The sequence below is a fragment of the Ruditapes philippinarum genome, unplaced genomic scaffold, assembly GCF_026571515.1.
Source record: "Ruditapes philippinarum isolate M1 unplaced genomic scaffold, ASM2657151v2 ctg70_1_1_1_1, whole genome shotgun sequence".
In the NCBI taxonomy this organism is placed as follows: domain Eukaryota; kingdom Metazoa; phylum Mollusca; class Bivalvia; order Venerida; family Veneridae; genus Ruditapes; species Ruditapes philippinarum.
Window position 1 is genome coordinate 37,892 of NW_026858237.1, and position 27,536 is coordinate 65,427.

Sequence of the window (27,536 nt, forward strand, 5' to 3'; positions counted from 1 at the left end):
ATTTTACGTATTCCATTGGCTTCATACTTTACACAAAACATGATTTTGGCTAGTTACATAACTATGGCTTTCATTTTTACCAAGTTATTGCCCTTTTTAAGCACTTAGAAAATAAATAATTGAATATATCTTAAGTTCTATCTATACTTATGGCTTTATAATAACCACATTTACTTATCAATACAAAGTACATGATATTGCTAATTTATATAAATGTGCCATCCATTTTTTCCAGTTATTTTCCTTCTTATCACTTTGAAAATAGGGCCTTGGATGGTTCACCTATTCCGGCAAGTTGGTCTTATCTTAAATAACTACTAATTACTTCATTTATTTAATGATATCTTTCATATTTGGTAGGTGGATACGTAAAATTGTCCTCTAATTTTTATGGAGTCTAGGATCAAGGTCCAGGGCACTGGTGTAAAAAACAAATTTAAACATTTTTGCTCATATAGCCTTTATCATGTCTCCCAAAATTTAAGGGAGACCTATTTTTGTGCCTTCGCAGTCTGTCTGTTATCCGTCTGTCCGTCCGCATTAAGCCTGTCCGGCCATTTCAGATGATTTCAATCAAACTTTAAATGAGTAACCAGTTCCATCCCAAGTTGTGAACATCACAGGCACGTTCAGCTTTGCTGTACAAAATGGCCAACAGAGCTAAAAATAGAAACATCTTGCCGGCCTTAACAGATCAAACTACTGGTGGGATTTAAATCAAACTTTACAGAAGTGATTAGTACCATCCTTAAGCACATCATGGTACGTTCCGCTTTGCTTCACAAAATGGCCACCAGAGCTAAAAATAGAAAGATATTGTACGTCCTTCACAGGTCAAACTTTTAGTGGGTACTATCACTCATACAACCTTTATTTATGGACAAAATTAATGAATTTCATATTTTATAGGAAGATAACTTGCATGGTTTTCTTCCTTTTGATTGAGATAGGGTTCAGTTGGGTCAAGGTCACCAGTGCTCAAAATAATAATGTACACTTTTGCCCTTACAGCCTATTTATTGACATATGTATTTCTTACTTGGTAGGATCATAACTTACATTATAATTGTTCTTTTGATTGAGGAAGTGTTCAGTGTGGCAAGGTAACGGATTCCAAAATAGATTTCTAGATGCTTGCTTATACAGTCTTTACTCTTTGACTGATGTTATTATATTTGGTAGGATGATAACTTGCATGGTATTCGTCCTTTGGATTGAGTTAGGGGTCGGTTGGATCAAGGTCATCATTGCTAATAATAGATTTATTTCTTACTTTTGCCCACATAGCTTTATTTATGGACATATGTTTTTTTTTTAATTTTAGTTGGAAGGTAACTTGCCAGTTATTCGTCCTTTCGGTTTAATTTGGGGTCAGTGGGTCAAAGTAAAAAACACCAATGATAGATTCTACATATTTTCTAAAACAGCCTTTATTGTTTGACTGATATTTTTCATATTTGAACAAATGATTACTTGTGTCCACAGATTGTGTTAGGGGTCAGTTGGACCAAGGTCACCAGTGCTTTAAATAGATTTTTAAACTTTTGCTCTTTATTTATTGACAAATGTCTTTCATTTTTGGTAGAAAGAAATCTCGCATATTTTTTTGATCGAATAAGGAGTCAGTGGGTCAAAGTCATGGGTGCCAAAATATATTTTATACGATTTATACAGCCTTTATTTATAGCCTGAATTTTTTCATATTTGAAATGAACATACCTTGGATAGTCCAGTGCTGGGAGTCACAAAGCCAATTTAACTTGTAATGACAAAACATTGTTTTTGTTTACACTTTTTTTATACAACCTTTTGTATTTTTTAACAAATGTCTCATATTTACAAGGAACATACCTTATGTAGTCCTTTAATTTTGGATGGAGTTTGGTTTTTTTTTAATTCAAGGTAAAGTCTTAAAGATTATTTAGTGTTTGATGATGTTGAATATTTTCAACTTCATCACAAGTCATAGCAATGACTTGCCAAGTGATATGTTTCACAATTACAAAACGCCACGACTCTGCCACGTTATATAACTGTGTTTACATGTTTGGGGCCTTCCTTCCTTAACCGAGGGAATAGGTAAACATTGTTTGAAATATTGTAACTGACAAGAATCATAGCCGTGGGCATTTGTGTTTAACAAACACGTTCTTGTTTGTCTTCTCTTTCGCAAGGATCAGCTTTTCACTTCCAAAAAAACATAGCATAACAGTTTATACTCGCTTAAGATCTAAATCATATCTTAAATTTTTGTCTTGCTTTTTATTTATGTCGCAGGGTAAAATATTTCTACACTGGATAGAAACAAGCTCTGGGCGTAGGTTCGATGTATTTATTCATCCCAAGTAAAACTGATCTAAAAATATAATAAAATAGTTATACATCTTACAAATATTATACATATAAAAACAAAACACAATGAAATAACAATATATACACAATTGACGCGGAATAATAAAATACAAAAATACATAAATAAGTAATACAATCCATATCTTACTTTTAATATTATTTCTTACCACAGCGTCTGTATTTATATAATATTTCAATACAAATTGTAATAAAGTAGATCTCATAAACTATACGTTAAGAGATGATTGTAAAGAGTGAGCGAGACTGGAAAAGCAAACAGTGCGCAGAAGTTGATAGTATTTAAAAGAACCACACATAGAAACATATACAACAAACAAAACAATTGGACAAATACAACAAAGAAAGAGTGACAAGTGTTCACGATATTGTACGGGTGAGATCGACAATGAACATCATTGACGGAAATTGTCGAGTTTCACCGATTCAATACCGGAAGATAAACTTACACGATAAAAACTAAACGCAACCGAATAGAAACGCGCGTGCATAAATAAAACTATGGAAAGCCACATCCGCCATTTCCAAATAATTTCAATCTGTGACATTCTCCCCTGGTAGGAGAAAATGACTCCTGACAATTTCCTACACTATATAATTTTCAGAATCCTATCAACAAGTTAAAAAATACATTTAAATTTATACTACCTAATAAATTTAAGTAAATTTCAGCAAAAGTTATTTAGCAATTAAACTGAAATGAATTTTAAATTTTCAGCCAAAAATTTCCAAAACAGTTACTGAAGTTAAGATACTGAACATTTGTAGTTTTAATCAATAAACAATTGCGAATACATCTGCTGAACATTTAAATAACAATCATTTTCCAATTTGCATCAATCTAATATAAAACACGTATTTAAAAACACATACTCTATCTCATTTATGCATACTGAAATAGATATATAAGAATAACATGAAGTTGAAATTTAACTTGGGGTAATGGTACATTAAAGGCACATGATAAAATTTTGCATGTTAAAGGTACAACACTAAATTTGTCAGCATTAAAGGTACTGCACCATATTTTCTGAAAAGATAAATATTACATTTTCAGAGTAATACAAAGTTCAGATAAAATATAAAAAAGAAATGCATTTAATATGAATCATTAAACAAAGGCATGTCCTTACATTTCGAAATTTAATACACATATTTCATCTATTTGTTTTCACTCGAAAATCTGAAAAATAAATTATACACACATAAATAATAATGATTTCTGATATAGATTTAGATAAAACACAGAAATTCAGTTCAGTAAACAAAATACATGTTAATCAAAACTGAAATACAATATTTCATATTTTTTTATGAATATCAAGTCATATCTCATATGTGACATTCTCCCCTGGTCTGCAAAAGATTGAGGATACAAAATGTCATTTTGAGAATAATCAACATTTGCTGTGATGGGTCTAACCAACTCACTATACATATCTGGTGGTTTTCTAACCCTTGATGACCTTCAAACAATAATGGGGTCATCTGTAACAAAAGAAAAATTGTTACCATTAGAAACATTAGTATTTAAGTTACTACATATATTTGTGCGAACTATTGGATTGGTTTCCACCTGAAATAACAGAATTAAGGTTATAAAAAGAGAGAAAATATCTCTTAAATGTAAATTTGCCTTACCTTAGCATCATAGAAGGTCTTCTGTCTTTGTCCTTGTTTGATGGAGGTTTCTAGGGCTGTCTAATAGGCAAACTCTATTCTCTTCTTCAACTTGTCAACTAGGACTCCCTGGACCTGGACTTTTGTTGATGTTCAATACCCAAGAATGCATCAATGGCTAGGCGTTGGTGCCATCCAAACATCAAATAATGTGGAGAGTAGTCAGTTGACACATGTTTCGTTGCGTTGTAGGCATGAACAAGAGGCTGGAAAAAGTCCTTCAAATTGCTCTTACCCTCCGAGTCCAGAGTACCAAGCATACCGAGTAACGTAGAGTTAAAACGCTCGGTTCGTCCATTACCCATAGCGTGGTAGGGTGTTGTTCGAGACTTCTATACCCCTGCAATCATACACAGCTCCTGTATAACCTTACTCTCAAAGTTACAGCCCTGATCACGGTGTAGTCTTGCAGGAAAGGAGTAGTGACAAAAGAAGTTCTCGAACAAAACTCTTGCTGTTGCGTGGGCTGTTTGGTTTCTGGACGGTATGGCATGGGTGTACCTAGTAAAATGATCTTTAATTACAAGAATATTTTCATATCCACCACTTGACTTTTCTAAAGAAAGATAATCAATATAAACAGTTTCCATGGGATATGATCTCTGTATAGGTACCCTATGGGCAGAAGGTTTAGTTGGCGTTTTTCACCTGATGCAATTCGGACAGGTTCGAACCCTCTCAAGGACATGACATATGACCCACTAAGCCAATTCCCAAGAATATTTAACCCAATTTCAAACACCAGGTTCAACATTCCAGAATATTTTGTTCAAAATATGCCAGGGATGCTAAAAGCTGTAGAAAATTTCATAAAATTCTTTTCAATGATTTCAGGATTTTAAAAAACTTACACTAAATGTTATAACATAATGTTTAGTACAAATCATTGGTATGGCTATAGTTAATGTGTACAAAAAGGCAGTATAATGCCCACCTCTTTGTACACTTTGTTGCTGGGATGCAAAATCATAGATACATCCAACCAAAACAGCCAATTTATCTTCCCCCACTTTATAAAATCACCAAATATAGGAACTTGTCTACATTTGCAGGCTAGTATAACTTACAGATGATCAACTTTACAGTCGTCACCTGAATAACCCTTGATAATAAATAAGATTTTATTACTAAGGACCCCTTTGTTACATCTGATGAATATTAAGTGGTACATCACCTAAATACTTATTTTGCAATACACCCAAGACTGATGAAAATGGTCAAACTGTGCAGCTGATACTTCAACAAATTCACCTACCCTCACAAAAATTTATCACAATTTTGAACATGTTACTATTTTGACATAGTTTAATTGGGAAAATTTTACATGATTACAATAAAACAAACAATTTCTTTTTTTCTGATAATATCTGACAAATGAATTAAGTATGGCAATTTTGTAGGAGTTGAAGTCAATACTACTTGAGACTTTTGGCACTTTAGTCCAACATGACAACATTGACGCCAATTTAAGAATGTGTTTGAATTTAGGTTGTGATTGAAAAATGGTTGTTCCGGGATATATGACAAAATTACGTTTTACATGTCAACAAAAAAAAATACACATACCTCAATATTCACACTATACACAATGATATAAAATCCAATAATTTACAAAACAAAAATATCTATAAGGTAATTTAACAGGAGTTACCCGTTAAATTGGTTTTAAAATAAAAAGTTCTGCACACTGTTCATGTCGTGAGTCATCCCAGCTCCTCGTAAATTCTACACGTCGTGAAGATGATGAATTTCTATGGAACGCGTTATCAGTAAATGATGAAAAATTACTCCTTACGGTTAAATAATGAATTTGCTAGCTAGCTAGACTTAAAAACACTGATACATCAGATTTTAATAACACGTAGAAACTATATATGATTATATTCTTGGATCCTTTCAAATCTTTTCGAAGTATCCAATAATGAATATATGTGATAAAGACAATATTCGTAGATACTTTACGTTGGCGATCCTTAAAGGACGTCGTCGGGATTCGAATCCTCTCCTCGTAGCTCTCGGGGAACCTCACTCCTAGCTTTGTAAGGACCAGAGACTCCATCAGAAGATACGGATCTCGTCTTCTACTTCCGTAGATCTAGAATCTTCCGGTCGCAGCTGTGACCATAAGAAACCACACTGGCCACCAGTGTCGCCGGGTTAAATATTTCTACACTAGATAGAAACAAACTCTTACAAATACAATACATATAAAAACAAAATACAATGAAAGAACAATACATACACAATTGACGCGGAATAAGAAAATACGAAAATACGTTGCGTTTGGCTTATTCAGGAGGATCATAAAGAAGTTCTCCGGCATAGAGTTAAGAAAATTCTTGTTATAAAAAATAAATACCTAATCCAGTATTTGATATCGTAAGTTGAAGCAAGCGACATTTTCATTTACATTCTAAGAGTTAGCCACAATGATAAATCATAATCAAAAATATCTTTAAAGATCCCGTAATTTAATTGTTTTGTGGTTTTATATCTTTAATATATGCTCAAATGAAGATTTATCGATATTGTAGGCTAAAAAAAAAGCATCATTTGTAAAAGTATAACCGAAAATTACATTGTCATTTTAATAAAGGGAGGTAATTAGAAATTTATTTTCTATAAAGTCTAAGTCAAATTTTAAAATAAGAAATGAATGCAAAAATTTTGATGATTATATATTATATGCCAAATATTTGCAGTACATATTTCTTCGATGTTTGAAAATTGTTTATAATTTCACCTAAATGCGGTTACAACCTTAATAACAACATAAGAATTCTTTGAAAAAGACACCAGACCGAAGTAAACCTTCTTTAACTTGCATAGGTTGTTTAGGTTTAAAAACATGAAAATAAGCTCAGTGCTTGCTTTATTTTGACAGTAATTACTTGTGAACATTCTCTGTGGATGAATGACTTTTTTCAGTAAACATAATATAAAAAACTCATAACAGAAGAACTTCTTCCCTGATATACATTGCTTTTGTATATGTGCATATCACTTATACATTTATCTTTACAACAGTTTTAAGCATGTACATATATTGACAGACAGTGAAACTAACAAAATTAGATATTACATACTTCACATAGTGGCAGGAATTGTATTTTCAACAAACGAAAGAAACTCTTACACTAAATGCAGTAGTACAGGGCTGTCATAAGGGTTATTTCAACAAATTGTATGGCAAGCTTATGACGTTTAAACAATTAGACTTTCGGTAGATTCTGAATTTACCGAGTCATTTATTAGATAAATCAGTTGTTTTATTCATGAAAGTACCTCCATGGTGAACTGTTTTTGTTGTATACAACTGTTTTTGTTGTATACATGTAGTTTGATATAACATAGTTTTACATCTTTTAAAGTGCTCTTAACTGAGAAAAAATAGATATAAAGTATTGTTTAAAAAATATATTGTACCAAATATATCATTTGCTTTTTATGCTATTTCTACGATTTATTCATGATTACATATCATTCCATTCAAAAGGAAGATCGCAGACGCCACTATGAACAAAACATCGCTATTTGATTCGTAATCAACATTTTATCTACAATTCCATTTATAGCCATGAATATCGTTTTAAGGTAATATGTGTCAATTGAGATTTGAACAGAATGTATTTAGCGCTTGGTATTGTTGTTTAATGAAACGAAATAAAAATTAAAATTGAGCTGGATGCATATATGAAGTTTTGTCGATATACTATAAAGTTTCCAAGTAAACTTTATTTTCATAAAGTTATTTTGTCAAAATACGTTTGGTATTTACAGGAAGTCAAACTGTTTTCAGACGGACTTTGTCCGAAATCATCCTATTTTAATTCTTAGAACATATTGGATAGTATTGATAATGGCTGATCTTGTATTCTCATTTAATGATACTATTATTTGATAAAAAAAACAGGTTAATGGTAATTTGAAAATGATTTTTTATTACACGGTAAAACTCTTTATTTATATCAAGTGCAAAACATTTGAGTGCTTCATAGCATTCTTGTGACCGATCAGTTAACCATTTAACGGACCCAACCCGAAGGCTGATAGCATTTATATTATGTGTTCAAACATTGACGATTTCAGTTAGTGAATTTATTTTTCAGATGACATGACAATTAGCGCAGTTGATTGTTTACAACTGCCATCTTCAACATCACATTCCCAAAAAGAAATCTCAGGTAAGATGTCTACTATGTGTTTAACTGAATATCTTCTGTTCTTTTTAGGTTGAAAATAACAAAGGTAATATATGTTATGCACAGACACCACAACATGTCCTTTCAATGTCCTTTACCACAAAATCCTGTCTTTATATTAATATCCTTTCTTTTGACGAAAATATATGATTCTCTATGACTATTGCTTATCTTATTTTTGAAAAAATGATATTCAGAATTTATTTAGTTTAATTGCTCATGAAGCCATTAAATACTATTTTGTTAAGCGTTATTATGTTTTTTTGTTTCATATTCAAACACATTTGTTACACGTCATAACGCCTTTTGTTTTAGTTAAAAAGCTGTATTTTGCATTATTATGCCTTCATTTGCGTTCATACGCATTTGTTTCCATTGGCATGCCTAATGATGAGTTTTAAAGTCATCCTTGCGCATTAAAACAGCTTAACTTGCCTTCATATGCATTCTAGCACCTTCATTCGCGTAACTTTGCCTTTTTGCATAGCATTGATTTTATTATCGCGTTTATAAACCTAGCATTGCAACGCCATAAAATTTGCGTAAGTACGCTTTGAATATGCGTTAGCACGCCTTAAATTTTGAGTTCTGCTTAAGCCGGTGCTAGGGGGCGTGGACGGTAGTTTGCACTTGACAGTACCGTCCATGAACAGACTCAATCAAACCGAGCCTGCAACATTTTCAATTTTGCCGTGTTGGGCTTTCTTTAGGGATTCTTATTTTCACTTTATTTTCCAATATTGTTTTTTTTTATTAACCCTGATACTATTAAGTTTTTTATGATTCGATTCAATTTTTTACTTTATTTTATATTCCATTACTGTTATAATTATTCAATTAATCAGAAATATCTGAAAATGACAATAAACATGTCTACACAATGAAAATCATCTGAACAAAAAATTGACACATGATCAAACTGGTGCTTATTCTTATGCAGGCGTCACACTGTCCCGAATTTGTCAAATTCGGATCTGATCGAAATAACATCGGCACATTCGTGAGGGCATCTTCTGTCATCGTATGACCCCAGTCATCGGGAGCCATCGCAAAATCTTTGCGAAGGTTCATTTTCGTGTTGAATTCGTATGCCAATTTTGCGCTTCGTAGGCGGTCGTGAAGCCATGTTGCCAAATCGTGTAGTCTTCGTATTTACTTCGTGTGATCATCGGTGCAATCGCCTCAAGAAGACAATTCGAAGGAAACACGAAGATTCCCTAATGTCTTTAGAAGGGTATTCGATTACGTGAAGCCCCCGCAATACCGTCGTGTTGCCATCGTGTTTTGGTACGATGTCATCCAGATGGGACCACGATGAGTACGAACAAAGCAAATTTTAGTTAAGCAAGCGTTGCATATTTATCATGTTGGACATATAAAGACCTAGCCTCAGACCATCTTTTTCATCTGTCAGTCTTGCACATCTCTACAGAGACATCAAAAGCTTCCATTATTTGTAATTAATTTACAATTATTTTCAGTTTATTTCCTGCAGAATTTCATGCTTTGATAATGAGTCAACCGAGAAAAAAGAAGGCAGCAGCATTGCTAATTTTGATACACCTTAGAAAACATAATGATCAATTCCTTTAGGCCCACCTTTGGTGGCATGATAAAATTTAATCAAATATGATAAACAAGATCAACAAGGAAAGGCAGCGTTCAATGAATGCAACCCCCACACGGCCCAGCAACAAGAACTAGAAGCAAGGAGCCAAGGAGGACCAAAAACAAAAACAGGCAAGGCAGAGCAAGGACAGGCTAATCACTAAAATGATGCATAAGAAGAAATTATAGTAACCGACAAGGAAATCAAAGAAAACAAATAAATGATTAATAAAAAGGCCCACAAAGCAAGGACACAGGGGATAAGATATTCGGTGAAAAGAGTGGGGCAAAATAAAAGAAATAAAACTTGGGTCAAAAGTGGAGATACTTACCGTAGACGAGAATACAAGAGACACAGACCAATGTGTCCCCAAAGCAGTATGAAACAACAAAGACATACATCTGAGGAACACAGAAGGGCGCCGCCTTGGAACGGTCAGCAGCATAAGTACTGCTTGGGAGTTTAATCCGGTAAATGGTGCACCAAACCTAACTCTTAGCCCAACCAAGGTACAGGAAGAACTTAAGAAAAATCCAACTTGCCGTTCTAGGTTAACCTCGTTCGGACAGACGGACGGACGATTCAATTACTATATGCCCGGGGTATAAAAATTATAGCAAAATTCACCGTGTTATTTTTTTTTCATATTACAATTAGTATTTCGATAACGATGTGTACGTCAAAACGGTGAAAAGTGAGCCGTAGAATATCAGTATATTCAGCAAAATTCTAAGAAAGATATCAATATAAAGGGATACCTCTACTTGTAAAATTTAAACGAAGAAATCGAATGAGTATCGATAAAACAGGTGGAATTATTGATAAAAAGACACTATTCCGCCGCCGACGAAACGGATCGCTTTGATGTCATACTAACGCTATTTCTTTACAAAATAATACATGTTTGCATATCAGAAATCATCAAAAAATCTGAGATGTTGTCAAATTTTGGTAGGAAAGTAACAAGCTACTTTAAACAGGTGGTTTGTATGTTTAATATGTCAAGACAATTAATAATATTTTGTTTGAATCATATGGCCCTTAAAGTTTCTGAAATGAGCATTTTCATCATGCTTCTTTACCAAAGTAACCAGTCTGTAAAACACACTTTTACTTTCCTTTTCAAACATATCTGAAATGTTTTCAATTTTATATAAATATTTTTGAAAAGTTGAAATTTAGCTCAGGATATAGAAACAGAATGTAAAGTAATACAATATACTTTAAATTTTAAAACTTGACAGTCATCTCTATATACCTGATTACCTATAACCAATTAGATTCTGCGATGATCTCATATTTATATTTCAGATATAAGTACAGTGGAACCTTGCTAATCCGAAATCTTCTCGTTTTTATTTTGTCAATCCATCTGTTTTTAAATTTCATCATTTGCTTACTTCTTCAAATAAAAACGATATTGTCAATTCGTGCAAATATATGAAAGAGGCATTTGTTATTCGAAATTCATTTATAAATAATATGATCTGATGCGCTGTAGTATACCTATTACCACCTTATTGTCTTTGTTATACATGTATGTTGTATATGTAAATATATGTTAAAGTGCATTTGATTAACATTTTGTAATATATTCTAGATATGTGAAATGTTCAACATTGATGTTTATGTATTTAGATGATATACTTATGTATAAGTCTAATAAAATGTCTGTTCTGTTCTTTTCTTATTCGGAATCCTTTCTTATCCTAGCGAAGTGTCCGGTCCGCATTTTATTCCTTCTATTTTCAATAGCAAAAAAAAATTATTTCGGATTCGGAACAAGTCTACTCCGAATTCCGGACGATTTTTTTCAATGGTTTGTTCATAATGTACTCTAAATTTAACCTCTCGGATCCTAAAAGATTTTGCCAAAAAATATCACACCTACATTCAAAATAACAAATAATCGCACATCCTGCAGGTGTAAACATTCACCAAACTGTAAAGAGTAACTTCGCTTGATTTTGTGTGAAACGTATGATCTGCGAAAGTGTAATATTACAGTTAGCTTGCCTTGATATCTATTGATTGTTTTTCTTCACCTTCAATAAATATTGAATATTTGACATGATGCAACAGAAATATCTTTTAATCTTTTTAATGAATTAAATGACACGTGAGTAAGTAACGGAAATTAATAAAACTGTCAGTGAATTCGGATAATTGCTGAATCAGATAAGAGTAAACAACCATTTACAAATGCTGGTACGAGTATTTAATCATGTCTCAGCCTCCTGTTAAACACAGTAGGTTAACTTACTCTTGAGGACAAAACTTTTTTGCTTATTAATTATTCAATTAATTAATTCATTTATTTATTTATTTTTATTAATTTTTATTTTCGTAATCACATGCATTAAAATGAACGATAAGAGATTGCAAAAATAAAATAATTATATTGCAATTTCAAATGCATTTACATTTTCTATCCCTAAACTATTCTGCAACTAACATGAAAAAGAACATGTAAGAAACCTTCTAATCCGGAAACCTTTCTAATCCGAACTTTTCTTCTGGCTCGGGAGTGTTCGGAATTTAAAAAAGCTTTAAAGTGTTTTTCCAGATAAGTCACAGGTTTGATCTGGCTTCCCCTATTGCTATAAAGTAATAAAAAGTATTGTCAAAATAGCCTATACATGCATTTTAATGTGTTGCATGAATTATCACGAAACATTCATTTTCTTCCCTTTACAAGTATCCGTACGTCTTGGACAAAACAAATGTTAGCGTATATAGATTCTTTAATTTGTTACTTCTATGAAAAATTATATTTGTAGACAAGATTTATGAGGACCGTTCAGAAGCCGAACCATTTGGAATGAATGAATACATGGCAAAAGGAGACAGCAGATTAACAAAATATGCAGAAACAGATTTTCCGCCTAAGAAAGCAAAAGAACCAAGTGAAACAACGCCGTTGAGAGGTAACAGTTAAACTCCAGAAACTAAAATTATCCAAGTACTATACTAATGATAGCCTTATTTAAATGAACTTAAGCAGGCCTCTTAACAGTATGGTGTTGGGAGTTTTGTGGTTTTGGGTCAACGCATAAGTTCTTTTTGACATAAAATATTACATCTAGAAAAGTCACAGTTGGCGTGGGGACAATACACTTACTGAAATACGTACCATTCGCCTCACACCTTTACTATCGGCAATTGTGATGCATACATTTGATCACAACTAATTATCCACCACTGATAAATCATTTATTACATTTTCCGGCGTGCAGGAACCCAAACACAAAGAAAGATTCATTTTGCACTTTCTTAATTATAAATTGATGGTTTTGTCTACCATATCGTGTATGTTGGGATAATATCATTCTCAATAACATTGAGACATTTCGCAAACCTTTTCAAAATCGACGTTTCTCATTATTAGAAGTAATTGCATTGAATCTATAAAATAAGACTTTTTTATATTTCCCGGGTCCTACAAGCCGCGTCAACTTCATTATGATTATTTCGCATTCATGGCAAACATAGACATCTTTAACAAAACAGCTGAATCAAAATATTTAAACAAATTATGGTTACCCTTCTTCAAGCGTTGTAATTTATAAAGGACGTCCGACCAATTGTCGGTTCGTGTCGGATGTTGTTCCAGAACTTTTTGTTGATCTTTCAATACTAGTGACTGGGGAAAGCATAAGGTAGAACTTACTTACGGGAAATAGGACCACGGAAAGGTGTGATATCTTTTTGAACAAATACATTACACAATTATAGAAAATCACTTAACGAAAACTAAGAGGAGTCGTCACACTTTCATTTAAGAAGTACAAATAATTATGTATTGTCAGTATTATTACTCTGCTAATTATTCATGCCTCTAAAAATATATTTTTCAAAACTCTTATTTTGTCTTATATTTAGAAATAACACTTAGCTTTATTGCAGCTTTTCACTGATTATTGTTTTATATTGGGCAGATTTTACCTTGTTAGTGATTTATAACTGATGATAAATAAACAAGTTTCGGTTTCGCCTGTGTGTGTAACATATGTTTCGAGTTTGTGTGTAACAATGTTTTTAGAATATTAATATTTTTACTTAATAATGATTAAATCAGGTTTATATAAATTAATATTCAATCCAAATACACGATCGGAGAAATATACAAGGACAATGATTGCTGTTTGTTATGTATTTATGAATAATTCTGCTGAGTTTGAAATTAAGCGTTTTAATGCTTTCGTGTTTTCTGAGGGCTCTCATGTGCTAAAGTCAGAACAGAATATATACATAACTCCTCAGAAATACATACGCTCGACGACGTTTTATCTGAAATACAGCTTTATATTTATACAATCCTAAAAAAAGACTGTAAGGGAAAATTGTTTTACAAGTTTATTGAAATAGTTTTAAAAAGATCACACAAAAAATTCGATGGTTTTTGGTACATATTTGTAACACAGGTTTGGGAAATGTGTGTCTGTGAAAAAAATGTATTAAAGATGCATGCCTCCAGTTGAGCCAGCATACATCAAGACAATCAAATGTGACAAAAATACACTAAGATTTTGCGAAAAGTAAAATAGTTCAAGCAATAATTTATCCCTCTGTCTATCGGACTGTCCGTCTTTCATTTAGTCAAAACCCTGCCGGGGTCCTTAATTATGACAAAGGTAAAACAATTAGATAAATGTTTAAAATAAAAGCAAGACGGGTGTGTAAATGACCAATCTTGCTTACGGTATAGGCCCGGGCCATGGTGATAACATGTGGGGAAGGCATACCAATGAAAAATGGTCCTTGGGAAGAATGAGGTTTTGTAGTAATTGGTAGTTGTTTGCATTTGTATTAAGCAAAGGAATGGGTTGTTCGCTTTGGTTTGGTCTAGTTGCCGACTTAAGGTAGTAAGGAAGAAGAATTGCAACCTTATTTGCAGGATATTTTGAGGCATGATAAGGGACTTATCTTTTCGTCCTTGTTCTAGGCTCCTCCACTTTAGAAAATATCAAGTTAAGCAGAGAAATTTGATGTACGGTCGCAGTTCGTTTTGATACAGCGCGTAGCATGATGCTTCACATCAATTTGGTCAATGAGAGCTCAAGTGTATGGGAACCAAACACTGGAACTGTACTCGGGTCGGAAAAGTGTCTTTTAGGCTTTAATTTTAAGTGGTTCAGAGATATTCGTCGCAAGAGCCTTGTATTTGGTTTGCTTTTTAACAATGTTGTCAAGGTGCTATTCCAAGTTCGATTTTCTGGTATAGTGACACCAAGGTACTCTGATGATTCTAGGATGGTGTATAGTGTTTGTATTTATGTCTACCGATTTGTAATCTGAATGACTTGACATTTCAAGGAATATACTTCGTGTCCTATGTTTTAGCTGGTGTATTTCTTGCTGTAGGTGGTATGAGAGAAATGCTACAGTAGTAGAAAGATACACAGCTGTGTCGTATGCAAATAGTAGATAGTAAGAAAATTTAAGAAGTTACAAATAACATTTATATAGATAAGAAATAAGAGAGGTTCTAGGACCGAGTCCTTGGGAACAACTGATAATGTGGGTTGTGTAAGATATATGTAAGATATATGTAAGATCAATTTACTACTCCATGTTGTGACCTATTATCTCATAAAGACTAAATATATTTGAGACTTTATCCCGTAACCATACATGAATAATAAAAATTAGCATGAATCTGGAGGCGTTATGCTACAAACAGTTTTTGTCTTCTTCGCCATTTCTAGAATTATATATATATTAAATAACATTATTATACTAGTGTCTTTTTTATTTTAGATGCTTTCGAAGAATACCGAATGGAGAAAGAGAAAGATAAAAGAGGTGAATAAATAAGCTTTGGTAAAAACGTCTATAGGTCCAAAAAGCTCATGCTCAGATGATTAATTGAAAAGTATTGATTACATTTTATTCAAAAAGAGATCCGAGAGAGATAAAAGGCAATCTGCTTCATTGCTTAAGTATGATTATAATGATATATTTTAATAATGATAAATAATGAGTGGTACACTTTGCTTATTAAATCTTAATTTATTGCCTACGCTTTCCATGTTTAGTATGGATATACCTAAGGAGATTTTAATTTGTTGGTAAGAAATGATGAAATGTAAGTTAAATTCAAGGTCACTGGTGTAATAAAACACTGGTGTTATTGAATGGATAATTTTGGTACGTAAATACCTTTGTGTGTCCTTTGTTATGAGTAATTGGTCACTTTCATTTATGCATTTGCTGATATCTTAGTAAACATATTTACTAAACAAATTTTTGATGGAGTTATCCTTTATCAATAATTTTTGCATTTGACAGGAAGATACTTTTAGCAATACTTTTGTATGAATAGTTGGTAACTTTGACATGATCAACGATTATATATTAGATTTTTACTGTTTCGTTGGGTAAAGAACAATCGCTTTAAGTAGTGCCGTGGCTGTTTTAAATAAGTAAACATACGAGGGATGTCTGGAAAGTTCATATATTTCTTTATTTTTTTATTGTATAACAATACATATGTTGTACAAATTATGTCAGCAAAAATATATATATCTAGCGAACACATTGATCAAAAATTACTGAACTGTGACTTACGTTTGTATTTTAACAGTAATTACATACAACATATACATCATCATGGAGCACTTTGACAACGTCAACGGCGTCATATTAACTTCATGGTTACCCGCTATTCAATTTCTTCCGATTTCAACAGTCATTGTTCATGTCATGCTATATACGATGTCTAGCCCATGATAACTTAAGGCGTCTGGAGCGTTTCTTATACGATATACTGTCATCACCGTTTCTTAATCTTGTTTGACATTTAAACACAAGTTGCCTTCAACATTTTATGGATGGTTTTGTTTTTAAAGTAAAGATTAAACTTTTAGCAACTTTTTACTCGAGCTATCGTCATGAAATCAAAGTGCTCCGTGATTCGTTGATCATGTTGCCATGGTGATCGGCGCTTTGCGAATATTACTGTTTCTTTTATTACTATCATTTCTTTTAATTTAGAAATATGTAGCAAATAAATACTTTAGCAAAATATTCAATCTTCATATTGATAATGACTGTTTATAGTAATTTAAAAGTCTTGTCTACGAACTTTCCGGACAACCCTTATATTTATAATTAAAATGAGTTTCAAATGTACATACACTTTTAACATAGTCGTTTGAAATCCAAATATATTTTTAATTCTTTTGAAATATCACACATGTGTTGAATAATGTTTTAGTAATGGATTAAAGCAGCTTGTCTCCAGATTTATGGAGGCTATTTAATGCCAAAAATCAAGCCTTTGAAAAATGACAACGCACACTTCGGTTCTACTAAACAGATTAGTAAAAATATAATTGGCGATCCGAGAGTTAAATACTGCACTGGTATTACGCGTTTTGATTATTTTGCTTTGATAAAATGGAATCTGTAAACATGCAACTTAGATAAACTGCAAACTGTATTTAGAAATGTATAACTTCAAATTGACGTGTAGAAATGTTAACGATAGAACGTAAACAACACGTTTAATGGTGTGCATCATGACGTTGAGAATGTAACTGCATCTCGTGACACTCTCAGGTTGACAACACCGCACTTTCCTTTTACATTCTAACGCGATTAACATTTGTAAACGATTTTGCAACTTCCATGTATGGAACTATCTCGGAAATAGGCGAAAATTAATAGACGGAGCCAATGTTCACGAAAGCAGAATATAAAGAGAGGTAACTCTTGCTAGTACAAAAATATTTCAAATTATATAAACTTTTATAAATTTCACATACATCAGCTGCATTACAGTTGACTTTGATCATCCTCAGATGTTGTTAAAATGTATTTTAGTACAGGATATTCAAGTAATGCAAAGTTGGTTAAGATATAATGTAACAATGTAAAAACGTTTATACTGATAATGAGCATAATAATATGCAAATGCTAAAGTTGGTGAATTTACATAAGAAAATGTTTCCCATATATAACTACACAAACAGTTTTACAGATATCGATAGAGTATGTGTGTCTTCAAACGTCACAACAGAAGTTCACATACTTATGTCTTTTACATTCAACAAACAGTATTAGAATGCGATACATGCAAGTCACTTTTGGCAACACGGTAAAGAGAACTGTAAGGCTGTGCATTCTTTCTTTAAAGGACTATATTGGCTTGTAGAAAAACGCAATTTTTTACCAAGTGTATAAGCCCGGAACAATTCAAAGTTTAGTATCGATAATTCCGTAATATAACCAAAAAACTTGTGAATTTGTCCCAATATCATGTTGAAATAAAATGTTGAAATAAATATTCAGTGTGTCCTAGCATCTATGTTTACCTCCATTGGGAGGTATTTTAAGTCAGCCTTTTATTATATTTATGTAAGCTGACGTAGGTTAAGGTCTTCTTTTATACATTGTACTGAAAAAATAATAGCTCTAAAATATGTGTATACATGCTGCTGTCAATAGATATTACCTTCTGATCAAAAGCAGAGAACTATTTTTATTTACATGTAATACTACATGGAATATTTATTAAGTTTTGATAGTGTTTTCTTAGAGATAAAATAAATAAGTAATACCTAAATTGATAATCAATATAAATACCTTTGGACTCATTTAAATATGATTATTGAAAAGAAAATGTTAAAAATTGGAAAATATATCTATACAGTATGGTAAAAATAAAACATTATGTTCGAAAGGGTACATACAACTTTGGTTTTTATATTACTATTGTTAAAAGTTTTTTTTCTTGTCAAGACATACGCTAGAATTCAGGTTACTAATAGTAAATGCTACTACTAGGAAAGACAACAGCCAGAATTTGGTCTGTATATGTATTTAGTCGTATCAAAATCTCTATCAGATGTTGACTTGAAAATTTGAAAGCTTAACTGTCAATGTTACTCATTCCTATGCAAACTGGTATCCTCTCAGTAAAATTTATTTGTCGTTGAGTATAGTCTTATCAATTCTTTTTACTTCCTTGAAAAATATTTAACCTCAGACAGTAAGTAACCTGTTGAGTTTTTTTTTAAATTATTTTTTTTAGTTTCTTTTTCTAGGAAATCTAGTATCTACAACGTTTCAAAACTTAAATGCCTATAATCATTTAAAGACCGCTGATATTGATTGAATAAAGACATAGAATGGCAATCATACAAATGGATTATGTTATGGTGAATAACTAAACACCTAAAAGGTGTGGTTAAACGGTTTTATTTTCTTTTTTCCTTTTGTCGTTGGCGGTAAATACCGAAAATGAGCAGATAAATACGTTTATTTACGATGATGTAGTGGGCGGGAAAATGGGGGGAGCTTATTCTATCTCTTATTGAAAAACGAGTAAAGCTGGATTATGCTGATCCGAATCATGATGGTTTGACAATGTAAAACTAAGAAAGTTACTTCTGATTGTCGGCGTATACACGAACAATGAGATGAACACTTGGTATTGCTACTATCAGAAAACAGTTAATGTTTTGTCGTTTAACAAAATGTATTTTGTTGAAATGCATGCTTTCAATGTTAAATCGGCAAACTCAGTCCAAGAATACAACATTGGAGTTTACATACAAAGGAATACAATTGTATTGTGTCCGTAAACAAACTGATCAACTCAGATATAAACGGCTGGATTTTTGGCAACGAATAGCCTCCATACAGATTCATGCTAATTTTCAGGAAAATTTTGAAAATGTGTTTAAAAGTATTATTTAGTGAGATAACCAAAAGGAAGCAATTTACCCATTATCAATTGCAACTGCAACCCACTTACATAACAAAAAAGGGGACAAAATGTGCAAAAATAGCCCTAACTGCGGTAGTAATGCAGTAGAAATATAGTTAAAAATACTGAAAAATCAGTCATAAATCGCACATAAAATGTAATATAAATTATTACATAAATCTTGAATATTTTAACTTTTCCATAAATCTTAGTACATTTTTCTCAAGTTTGATTTTATTGAAATATTTTCGTACATCTGGAGGCATGCAGCTTTAAGAGTATATAATATGTTTATCATCTAAAGAAAGTTGCGTCGAATGTGTAGTTATGTGATGGTAAGGTAGCAAAATGTAAATAAAGTGGTACCCATACAAAAAACTCTATCACTATGTTTACCCCATTGACAATAGAGCAAATGAAGGCAATGTTTATTTTGGTAGCAAATGAGAATTGTTTTGGAAATTGTAACAAGATTGCAGGAAATAGAAAGTTGTTGAGAGATAAAAAAAAAATGATAGCATTCTAAGTTATATTAGGATTTTCATCAGTTGAAAAATGCTTTAAACTTACTCCAAGTAAGGGCTTCCTTATTAACCATACGTCGAAAGGAAACGTTTTTATTTATATTATAGGATGGTGTTTGATAATAAACAACCAGGAATATGACAATTCTGTTCCAGAAAGAAAAGGATCTCATAAAGATAGAGGTTTATCACGAATTTATATTTTTCAAATATTTCTTGGACATTTAATTAGGATTTTGACTTGTTCCTATTTTCCACACTACACTTTTATCGATGAAATCTGCTATACATTTATGACTTTAATCAGCTTTTTTTATTAAATTGTCCATATTTATTTGCAATAAATTTAAAATGAGTAGAACTGACGTAACAAGGATTTAATACATCTGTACGCACAAATTGTTTTAGACGCGTACACAGCTGTCGATCCTATTTTGAACATGCCGCTGTGTACACTAAAATATATATTCTGACCTTTCTCTATATTCACACCACCGCACTTGGCAATATTATTTTATTTCGAATACAATACGGGTTTAATATAGATATTTTGAAAACGAAACTGAACTGACAATATTGGACCTATTATTTTATTTTATATTTTGATATTACATGGGGCAAAATCGGTTCATTGGTTACATTTTGAAAGTGGTTTTTTTCATACACTATGAGTTACTTGTTGAAATTTTTGTAGTAAAAATAAAATATATCAGTTATATATAAAATAAATAGATGATCTGCTTGTTTTGATATTTTAGCACGTCTGTCGCAAGTATTCAAGAAACTTAAATTCATAGTAGAGGTGAAAGAAAATATGCGTGGCGAAGCCATGGATTCAATTTTGAAGGAATATGCTAAAAAGAATCACACTCAGATGGATTGTTTTGTCTGCTGTATCTTATCGCATGGAGATAAAGATGAAGTAATTTGTTGCGATGAAGAATGTGTTACTATTGAAACAATGACTAGTTATTTTCAAGCGTCATGTTGCCCAAGTCTTGCAGGAAAACCAAAACTCTTTTTTTTCCAAGCATGTCAAGGGAGTGATCATATGGGCGGTGAGTTTTTTATAAAGCATCTAAAAATCAAACATATAAGCTTATGACAGATTAAAATTAACGGCCGCTTATTTTAGTAGATTTAGATAAATAAATTTAACATTTACAATTTTCGATGATATATTTCTTGTTGTTAAGATCGTGACTAGAACGCCAATTTGTTCATAGGAAACAACAATAGATTTAGAAAGCAATTTTACCATGTTCGTGTTTTTTGTTTATTTTGGATGAGATGCTGGACACCTGTATGCAGACGTACAAGTTGTTGTTATACAATGATATAAATAAAGCATAAATGGGTGCATATGTTCTTAGCTTCAATAGTTTGAAAGCTTCAGATTAGTTTAAAACAGCCCTTGTTTGATTACCAACTGGTATACAAACTATCTAACTCTAATTTTATTTAAGATTTAATATAAATGGTTGGTACAGTCTGGGTCTTAGTTCAACACGACTATATTGTTGAAGTATTTATAGTTTATTTATAATTTGATCTTTTTCAACATGGATGTTTTAAATATTCCTGCTTGAAAAATGTATGATAACCATTAGGATGAGTTGCCGGCCTTTTTGGTCCACTTTTAGAAGAAAGAAAAAATAGAGTAATTTTATGACTGTCTCGTCGGTGTTAGCGCCGGCGTCTGAGTTGGTAATCGTTTTCGTTAATGTCCATTCCTCACAAACTATAACAGCTGTACACTTCAAACTTGATACACATTATTATTTGCGTAAAAGGACGCCAACATTTTTTTTGCAAAAGTTTTGCCTCTATTTATAACTCTTCTATGCATCTGGTCGTCCGTCTGTCCATCCATCTGAAATCAGTGTTCGTGTCTTGTCTGTACCTTTTGAACCATAGGAAGAAAACTGAAACGCCTTAGCAGAAATCCAAACAATAATGATACGTTTTGCAGAGGCAGATTTGACTTTTGTTAGGCTAAACTTACCAATATCTTAATCATGTTTAAAAGATATTATATTTTATGTTAAAACTTAGATTATTTGCATTAAACATTGCCTTGTTAACATCTACAATATGTTTATAAATCATACGCCTGGAGTCAATAATGGCCCTGTCCCAGCGCTCACTTAGTCAGGAAAACTTATTTACGTGTATGCATTACTGTGCAAATTACAGATCTTAGTAATTTGGCATGTATCATGTTTACCTTGAAGATCCTTTGAATAGTTACAAAATCACTGATATTAAAGAAAAAGGTATGCCCAGGAGGAGTGAAAAGGGTGTAGGTCTCACACAATATGTACACAATAAATACACAGATTTATAATGTATACATGTCGATGTCTTAAAAGTCTTTTTTTCCTATCTACAACGTGCAAAGCATAAATATTTATAATGCAGCATCATTTTTTGGCTTTACAAGAGTAGAATTATTATTATGTACAAATCATAAACTTACGTTGAATGTCTGTGTGGGTATTGAAATTATTAATATAAAGGGAGGTTATAAATAAGAAAATACCATTTTAAAAATTTGATTACTATCAGACATATTATTTTGAATTTTTATCATTTGAAAAACCAACACTATTCTTGTTTTCAGTCAGTATATATACTCCGTGAAAATTGTATGGAGATAAATGAGCCGTCCAGTTAGCTCAATAAGTAGAACGTTGGACTGTGAATCGAGCGACTCGGGTTCGATTACCGGACGGTGTAGGTCACTTTCGTTGTGATTTATCACGAAATCCTTTCTACGGTCATAACGTCACCTTAGTGCAATAACTAAATAACTGCTATTAAATTTAGAAGCACTTATTACTTTATTGCCCTAATGTGACGATAAGCTCTGTTTCTCTACTCTAGTATATGCAACAGTTAAGCTCCTAGCAAAAGTGAAGGCAAACTAGTACTAGTTAACTGCTTGGCAACCTGTCCAGAAACGATGCGGTGGCTAAACTGTGCTCTGGTAAATTCATTGCGGCTTACTGCCGTGAATACCATTAATATGGATGCAAAATACCACCTTTTTGTACCTCAAAATTAAAACTATAAGGGCGCAACATAAAATATGTTCAATGCAAGTGCAATAAATGGATCACTTCTCTTATTTAAAATAATTTTTGATAACTTTTTATTACTGAAAACAACTTTGCACTCGGGCGTGTATGGCCAAGTCATTGTAGTATTATTGTTCATCTTGGATTTTGCCCTGGTTAACATTTTTGTTTGCGTCCATTATTCAGATACTTTCAAAGTACGTCTCTTCGGATTTAGAATGCATTTTAACTTTCTAAGTATGACAGCATTTCTTTGCGCAAAGTAATGCCCTTTTGTCAATGTCGGTCAATTTCTAAAAGACAGCCATAGCTTTTCACTTGCACTTGAAATAATTTTTGTTCTCCCAATGGCAAAATCTGGATTTGTTTCTATAGGACAGCTTATCTTCTGATTTATATTTGCTCAGTCATTGCTCTTCTTGTTTTTGAAATTTTTAGCGGACAGCCTTGTTTTTGGTGCATTCCTAAAATATATCAAAAACATTCACTTTAAACGTGAAAGGCATTTTTTTGCTTAATAATCTCCCTTTCTATTTAGGATATTTGCAAGTTTTTCAAAAACTATCAAATATATTTAGTACAACTAAGGATATTAAAGACTGCTAAACACATTTGTAGTTTATAACCATTTTCTATTTTACTTTTATTTATCTATTCAGCACTGACAAAAGTGGACTGGTCTTATTATATTTTATTTTTCATTTGGCGTATTGTCTGTGTAAGTTTTATATCTTATCAAATTTTAACATTTATTTGCCGTCGTCCTTTTTTCTAATGAAGCAAACTTTTGCACATTAACCAATTTTTCTGACCAAACATATTATTTTCTAAGGGTGGCAAGCAGATGGCCCCAATGCTTTGGGCGGTGAAAGGAACCTTAAAGTAGGATCACTTCCAGAAAAAGCTGACTTTTTACTTGGTTTTGCTACAACTTCTGGATATGTGGCTTTTAGAAATGACAGAGATGGATCTGTATATATTCAAACGTTGTGCACACTATTGGAAAACTATGCATCAAAGTAAGCACTAACGTTTTATAAATATAGATAAACATGTAGTATTTTATCATAATTATTCGCCGTTCATATCAAACTGAAAAGTTATTGTTGCTATTAATTATTTTGTTTAACTTTTATACAACCATTTATTTCTCTGTTTGTTCCTTTCCTCCTTCCTTCCATCGATCCTTCTTTCTTACAAATTCGTCTCAATTGGCGCACCGAAAAAGATTCCATGTTTATAACGTCTATTAGAATACAATTATACTTCCGTTTGAAGCCAAAAACAAAACATAAATGGTTTAACAAACATAAACAACCTAATTTTAACTTGGCCTATAAATCAGGTTTGTCGACAACTAACTCATCTGGGTCTCCTTGAGAAATAAATTAAGAAAAAAAACTGACAAATGCCTCCAAAAAGGTTTTTAACATTTACAGTAAGGTATTATGAAATAAAAAGAGAATAAAAGAAAAAAAGAAAATATTTGCTATATTGTTCATGTTCTTGTGAGAATGAGCACATTCAAACTACAAGTATGATCTTAATCTTGGTTAGGACATAAGTCTTCTAAATGTATTATATATATACCAGCCTCAGTGACAATGAGTAGCAATTACTAATTCAAATTGAAGGTTGTAGGTTAGGATCATATGAATTTCTTTAATTTCTTTAATATTGTTCTCCTCTATCATTTTTTGAAGTGTGACTAGGTGGACTCCAGCCCATATATGAAGATAATATTGCCCAACCACACTTGCCCCAGCCAGCAGTCGGTATAAGGGTTCAATACAACAAAGTCCAGTTGTAATATATATTATATATATATATATATATATATATATATATATATATATATATATATATATATATATATATATATATATATATAAAGTATGTTTTGGGAAATGCAGAGTACAAAGTTCTTTAATTTTTTATACGTTTATTTCTGTTAGCGCTTTCAAATGTTTCTACATATCTTCAGACAGTAACGTACAATATGATATTGATATATCAAACCTGTGAATTACACAAATACAAGAAATTGCTATATAACAAATTTTTAAAGTATAATACATATATGTATGATATATGAGTTTAAACACATATAACAATATTATGCTATAAATTCACACTTTGGTCAAGTCAGCCAGTCTAGAAATATCTTTTTTAGTCCTTACTTAAAATTATCAATAAACATATTGACAAACTTAAATTAAATTACACAAGCAAAACATATATTTAGATACCATTGTGGATCAGGTCTTCTATATATAATACACCCCTGTCACTCTCTGATTCTTACTGTGCTGTGACTGATAAAAATGACTCAATAGTAATAAATAAGACCAACCAACCTCAACCTTTAATTTCCAAGAACACCAAAATAGTTACAATTAATTAAAGTTTAGCAAAGCAAGTACACTTTTATCTGCTCAGTAACAAGACTTGTGCAAGGGTGAGCACTACGTCACATGACCACAATAATTTGTTCAAAAAACAGCGGGAAATCAAATTTTCCAATTTACAATCAATGGGTGATTAAAGACAACACTGTAAAAATAGAATACGAAAAGTTTGAAATAAACGAAAAGACCAAAAAAAAACTTGACAGCTATGTTTTCTTAAACATGTAAATCACTCATTGTACGACTTAACATAATGAAATTAATTAAATGAAAAAAAAATGATTTAATCAAATTAATTAAATTGCGTAATAATAAACGCTATGATTTAAACTCATGTTGTATAATTCTAATCAGTTTATGAATTAAACAAAAACAAAAGGGTTTGCCGAAGATCCGAACTTGCAATCATGTACATACAATTCAAATTTAGGCCATCAGGTCGTAATTGAAATTAAAGGTATCAAGAACAGTCTTATCTTTAAATCTTGTGCGTAAACTGTATTAAATTGCATCGATATTTTTTGCCTTTATCACATCATTCATATAGCAAGCCATTCCGCTTTGCAGAAGGGGATTACATTTTAAAACCTTTAATTTAGAAAAACAGTATAGAACGATCATGAAAGAGAGATGTTTATAAATTGGACCTTAGAGTGTGACCTTGAGGATAGTGACTTGATTGTTGTGCTCTGCACATGGTGTCATAATGTTGATCATTTCTGCTAAGTTATCTTAAAAACATTGCAGCGCTTTGAATGTTATGGAGCGGACAGAAAATGTAGACTTTTTAAAACTTCATCTAGAAGTGTGACCTTGACATTAGGGATCGCAAGCCAATTATTGCGCTCTGCTATGGTGATCAAAAATGAAAACAGAATCAGCGGACTAATATTATCGAGGACTAGCTGACAATGAATATATGGTCATAGAGCACATTTAAAATATTTTCTTATTATTATGTCAAATTTATTAAAACATGGCAGGCATATTCCTTGCACGGAGCTGTGCTACAGTTGTTCAGATAATTGAATTCCATCCAGAACTCTGGTTTCCATGGCAAGCAAAAGATTTTTAAAAAGTCTTTAAATCTTCTTGTCAAAAACTACAAGGCGTTGAGCTTTGATATGTGTAATGTAACATCATCAAGTGGTCCTCTACGAAGAGTATTCATATTATGCCCATATGGTTAAAAGGGGCCCCATAAGGGTCTCACTACATTTACATAGAGTTTCATAGGATAATCTTAAAAACTCTTCTTGTCAAAAACGACAAGACATAGAGCTTTGATGTTTAGTATGTAATTTCATCAAATGGCCCTCTAAAACAATTGTATAAATAATGATCCTAGGGACAAAAGTGGCCCAATAGGGACTTATCAGTTTTATATAACGTTATTTAGGAAAATCTTTAAAAACCTTCTTGTAAAATAAAAAGTATAAGCTATAAATGGTGATATGGTTTTGTAGATGGTGATGTCATTTAGTTATATGGTGTTGTCGTTTGGATAGATGGTGCTGTCATTTCAATAAACGGTGCTTTCATTTTATAAACGGTGCTGTGATTTCGATATATGGAGAAACCGTTTTGATTAATAGTGTTGTCGTTTTGATAAATGGTGCTGTGATTCCGATATACGGTGTTGTTAGTTTGGTACATTGTGATGTCGGTATGATAGATAGTGCTGCTATTTCAGTATACGGTGTTTTTAATAGACAGTGTTGTGATTTTGAGATATTGTTATGTCCTCTTAATAGATGGTGATGTCAGCTTGGTAGATCGCGAGGGCGTTTGGGTGGATGGTGATGTCGGATTCATATATGGTGATATCGTTTTGATAGATGGTGATGTGATTAAGATAATTAGTGATGTCGTTCAGATAAATGGGCATGTGGTTTTGATAAATGATGGTGTCGGTTTGATAGATGGTGCTGCGATTTCATTTTAAAAA

General features: G+C 32.1%; 1 protein-coding gene across 1 annotated transcript; it reads left to right on the plus strand.

The window, feature by feature from the left end:
* The first annotated feature begins 12,085 nt into the window (after nt 1–12,085).
* Nucleotides 12,086–27,533, plus strand: LOC132752569 (caspase-8-like). The gene is made up of 6 exons (XM_060742908.1): nt 12,086–12,110; nt 12,642–12,788; nt 15,622–15,666; nt 20,209–20,283; nt 20,859–21,158; nt 27,343–27,533. Exons 1-6 carry the CDS (start codon nt 12,086–12,088, stop codon nt 27,531–27,533), a joined length of 783 nt encoding a protein of 260 aa, XP_060598891.1.
* Nucleotides 27,534–27,536: the final 3 nt, after the last annotated feature.